General features: G+C 42.0%; 1 protein-coding gene across 1 annotated transcript; it reads left to right on the top strand.

Annotated features, from left to right (window-relative positions):
* Nucleotides 1-4,393, top strand: LOC310754676 (TLR adapter interacting with SLC15A4 on the lysosome-like). Its single transcript, XM_083596762.1, has 2 exons — nucleotides 1-154; nucleotides 3,125-4,393. The coding sequence occupies exon 2, from the start codon at nucleotides 3,176-3,178 to the stop codon at nucleotides 4,088-4,090; it is 915 nt and encodes a 304-aa protein (XP_083452888.1). The 5' UTR covers nucleotides 1-154; nucleotides 3,125-3,175; the 3' UTR covers nucleotides 4,091-4,393.
* The last annotated feature ends 209 nt before the right edge of the window (nucleotides 4,394-4,602 follow it).

Genomic DNA, 4,602 nt, shown 5'->3' with positions numbered 1-4,602 from the left:
ACTATAAGAAAAGGGGAACAGGATAGCTCACTAGACAGTTAGTACTCAGAGGATCTTTGAAGAAGGTAGAGACTAAGGAATCCTCTGCCTCCAGCTTTGCTTCTGTTTACATTACTGATTTTACAGAGCATGTAATTCTCGCCATCCTGCAAAGGTATGTTGTGTACTTTTATCACTATTTATTCTATTATTATTATTTTTAAAAACCAAACATTTCTTGTACTTACAGTGCAACACTTCTGTTCAGAAGAATGTCCCAATTTTTCCAATGGATTTTACTCTCTGGCCATTTGATTTAGTTTCGTAATTTCATCTGCTAAACTGTGTTTATATTTGTACTTTTGTACACTAATTGCAGTGGCAAATGGCTGATGCATACGTGTGTGTGCATGTTTTTTCCTGACAAGTGTGTTTAGGACGGCAGCTTTCAACATCTCAAGGTTGCGATTCTATGCTCATTTATAATTTTGAGCATAAGTGCTGCTTCATTATTTTTAATAATCAGTTACACATATTCATTTGTAGATGTGTAACTGTATCGCGGGTGGCGCTGTGGGTTAAACTACAGAGCCTAGGACTTGCAAATCAGAAGGTTGGTGGTTTGAATCCCCGTGACGGGGTGAACTCCCGTTGCTCAGTCCCTGCTCCTGCCAACCTAGCTGTTCAAAAGCACATCAAAGTGCAAGTAGATAAATAGGTACCACTCCGGCGGAAAGGTAAACAGCGTTTCCATGCGCTGCTCTGGTTCGTCAGAAGCGGCTTAGTCATACTGGCCACATGACCTGGAAGCTGTATGCCGGCTCCCTCGACCAATAAAGCGAGATGAGCGCCGCAACCCCAGAGTCGGCCACGACTGGACCTAATGGTCAGGGGTCCCTTTACCTTTACCTTTAACTGTATCACAGGAATATGAATTGGTTTGATTTGCAGCTAAGATTCAGTTTGGAGCTAAGATTGCTGCTTCTTAAGTTCATCAATGAGAATCTTTTTTTCCCTTTGGCTTTGTATGCATATTTTAAAATGTATACATACTTTCAAATAATTCTGTGAACTGTAGTTTGTTATGTGTGCTAAGAGATGTTGGGAGACCCCTAGTCGCCTCACAGAGCTACAGTTCCCAGAGTTCCCTGGCAGTGGGATTGATAGTTAACCCTCTGTGGGAATTGTCGTTCTGTGAGGGGAACAGTTGTGCTTTAACAAACTCCCAGTTCCCTTAACAAACCACAGTTCCCAGGATTCTTTGGGGGAAGCCATGACCGTTTAATGTGGCAAGATACTGATTTAAATGTATAGTGCAGATGGGGCTTAAAAGTATTTTGATTTATGGATGAGAAACTGGGCAGAATCTGATGTTTCATTTATTTATTTAGTTGCTTATATTTTTATATCTCACCTTTCTTCCATTCCTTTCTTGAGAAGCCCAAGTTCAGGTCCTGCCATAGCCCACAGTGTGGTTTGGGCAAACTGAATATTTCTGGCCTCACTTTCTACAGCTGATTTCTTTTTAAGGGAACTATTGTGACTTACATTGCAGGGCTGTGGTAAAGGTGAATAAGACAAGACAGCAGATGTGATATTTGCACTGATGGTTTCCCCCTAGTTTGCTTCACTGTTTTTAAGGTTTACACTTGACCAACAGTAAGGTAAATGTAAAGGGACCCCTGACCATTAGGTCCAGTCGTGACCGACTCTGGGGTTGCGGCGCTCATCTCACTTTATTGGCTGAGGGAGCCAGCGTACAGCTTCTGGGTCATGTGGCCAGCATGACTAAGCCGCTTCTGGCAAACCAGAGCAGCGCACGGAAACGCCGTTTACCTTCCTGCCGGAGTGGTACCTATTTATCTACTTGCACTTTGACGTGCTTTCAAACTGCTATGTTGGCAGGAGCAGGGACTGAGCAACGGGAGCTCACTCCATCGTGGGGATTCGAACCGCCGACCTTCTGATCGGCAAGTCCTAGGCTCCGTGGTTGAACCCACAGCGCCACCTGCGTCCCTTTGACCAACAGTAGCTGGGTATAAAGGCGGTAATCCTTTATCTACTTTAATGGGAGTAAGCCCCATTGAACTCAGTGGGACTTACTTCTGAGTGCAAATGTATAGGGTCACACTGTAAACTATTGTAAGATCCAGTTGAAGTCTACTGCTGTTTCCCCTGGGGTGTTAAGAAGATCCCAGGGAAAATTCTGGAGGATATCTGTCAATTATCCTGGGCAGAAAGAGTTGGGGAAAAGCAATGTTTTCCAACCTGGCATCCTGCCCCAAAATTTTTGGACAGCAGCTATTGTCAGCCCCATCCAGCACGGCCAATGCTTAGCTTAGAGGTAATGTGAGTCAGAGCCCAACAGCATTTAGGAAGCAAGTGAGTTAGGGAAAGCTGCTGTAGAGCATTTTGCTGCTTGAATTCACCTGTGTGCTGCAGGACTGGGAAAATGTTTGTTTATTTTATATTCTTTATTGAAAAATAAAAAGTACATAATCACATGTACAGAGAGTAAGATAAGACACAAAGAAGAAGAAGAAATAGTATCCGTGTAAAAACAAAACAAAACAAGAAAGAAATTGTATACATTACAAAAAAAATGTTATTGTAGTTAACCAGACCTTAACCTAATATGGTATTTATAAAAATGAATTCTAAGTATCATTAAATTTGTCCATGGCAAGTCTATGTTTGTTTGCAACTTGTTCATGTGTAGTGAGTTTGCACATACCTTTAATCCAATCGTGGAAAGGAACCACATTTTAGTTTTTTCCAGTTCACCAATACCTGTCTTTTTGCTGCAGTAAGGGTGCAGAGAATCCATTCATATTGTCCCTTTGTTAGATTCCATGTATTGGGTATATAATTCAAAAGGATATTTTCCTCTGCAAATTTCAGATCGTGTTGATTGTCTCTATTACCTTCCACCAAAATTTTATTAATACAGGACATTGTACAAACATATGTTTTAGAGAAGCATTATCCCTGTCACATCTCCTGGAGCTACCGGTATATGTCTTAGATAGTCCTTTCATAAACAAGCGTAATGGAGTCGAGCCCAGTAAGTTCTAAACGTTATTTTTTGTTGTATGAGTCTTAATTTCCAAAATGACTTCATCTGCCCCTCACTTTTTTTTTAAAGGAATATTATCTACACTACGAATTCGTGAGTCTGCCTCAATTCTCAGCCAGAATGCTAGCAGAAAGCATCCTCATCAACGTTGCCTTCCAAGAGGAATGGCCAGACAAGACCCACCAATCCCAGACACTAAGAGAAGTTGGAGAAGACCCCTGGCAAAAGCAGTTTAAAGATACAGATGCAAACAGAGACTTTTGTACAGAATCCAAGAATGAGTCTGCAGAGAAGGTGGCATTGATGTGCTGCGACAGTGAAAGAGGCCAAGAAGTTCCCCAGCAGAATTTTCTACAAAAGCCACCGGCAAGAAGATGCAACAATATCCCCCAGTCAACTCCTCAGTGCATACCAAGACAAGAGCAACACTGTGAAAATGAGCTGGATTTGTATAGATCTTGGTCGGGCCAAAGCCTTTACCAGAACTATCCTGATCTGCATATCGGAGGAGATCACATAGCTGACCATACGTGTGATTCAGGTTGCATCATGGACCAGACCTATGATGGACTGTCTGCTGGCCCTGTTTTGTTCTCAAAAGATATCCCGTTAGGACATTCACCTCTAAATGAACCTGTGTTGAAATGCAAGTCTGTCAAGTTCTGGCATGGAGAAGAGGTTGGGGAGAAAAGCATGACTTTCCACAAGCAGCCTCTTTCAAACTCCATACTCAACAACTACATGGAGGCAGAAGTCCAGGAACTCTATAAGCAGTTTTTGGAAGAAAAGCTGACCAGGTGCAGTTCCTTAACTCACTTCCTGACATCGAATATGCTGGTGAATAACATCAGTGAGGTGAACCTCCAGCTGCCTCATGAAAAACATGGTGAAGCATCCAAAGCAACACAAACTCTTTTCCATTCCTTAGCTCGGCTTGGTTTGCAAAACACTGGCAGTGGAAACAGCAGTGAATTTAGCACTCCAAATCTACAAATCTCAACACCACATTGCAGAAGGAAGCCCTCTGTGATGTAGTATGCATCATGACAGAAATACATGGTAGAACTGTTGATTTGTAAATACTGTTTGGTTTAAACAAATTAGCCTTTAAGGTAGCAGAGGGCTCTTGCAACAAAACCAGCAACAGGCTGACAATCACTGCCTGTTCGGTGCTGAATCTCCAACCATTGTACCCTGGCCATTGAAGATGAGCTTGTGATACAAGCAGAAACTAGTTACACTACTGGAGTTTTCAAACAAAACCTCTGCATAGCCTATTAATGGTTGATTGTGAGCTGCTATGGAATTTCAGTGCTATTAAACATCTGCTTTATACCATTTATTGTTATCCAACTGAGATTTCTTATAAAACCCAGCTTCTGACATTCTCTGTTTGCATGTTGTTTCTGTCTATGATAGTGATTTATAAAGGGCCCTTCCAGACATCCCTTTTTGCCCTTTCATGATGGTACCAGGGCAGTTATATGCAACCCTACTTTTAATATTGTAAAAGTTTTGGGTAGGGCATACTGCTTTGTTTCCAACTG

This window comes from Podarcis filfolensis (genome assembly GCF_964270895.1).
Source record: "Podarcis filfolensis genome assembly, chromosome: Z".
Taxonomy (NCBI): Eukaryota; Metazoa; Chordata; class Lepidosauria; order Squamata; family Lacertidae; genus Podarcis; species Podarcis filfolensis.
The sequence above is the reverse complement of the archived record's forward strand: the minus strand, read 5'-3'. Positions and strand labels throughout refer to the sequence as shown.

Excerpts from the sequence above, each read along its gene's own strand:
- LOC310754676 (XM_083596762.1), top strand. The coding sequence starts at position 3,176 with ATGCTAGCAGAAAGCATCCTCATCAACGTTGCCTTCCAAGAGGAATGG.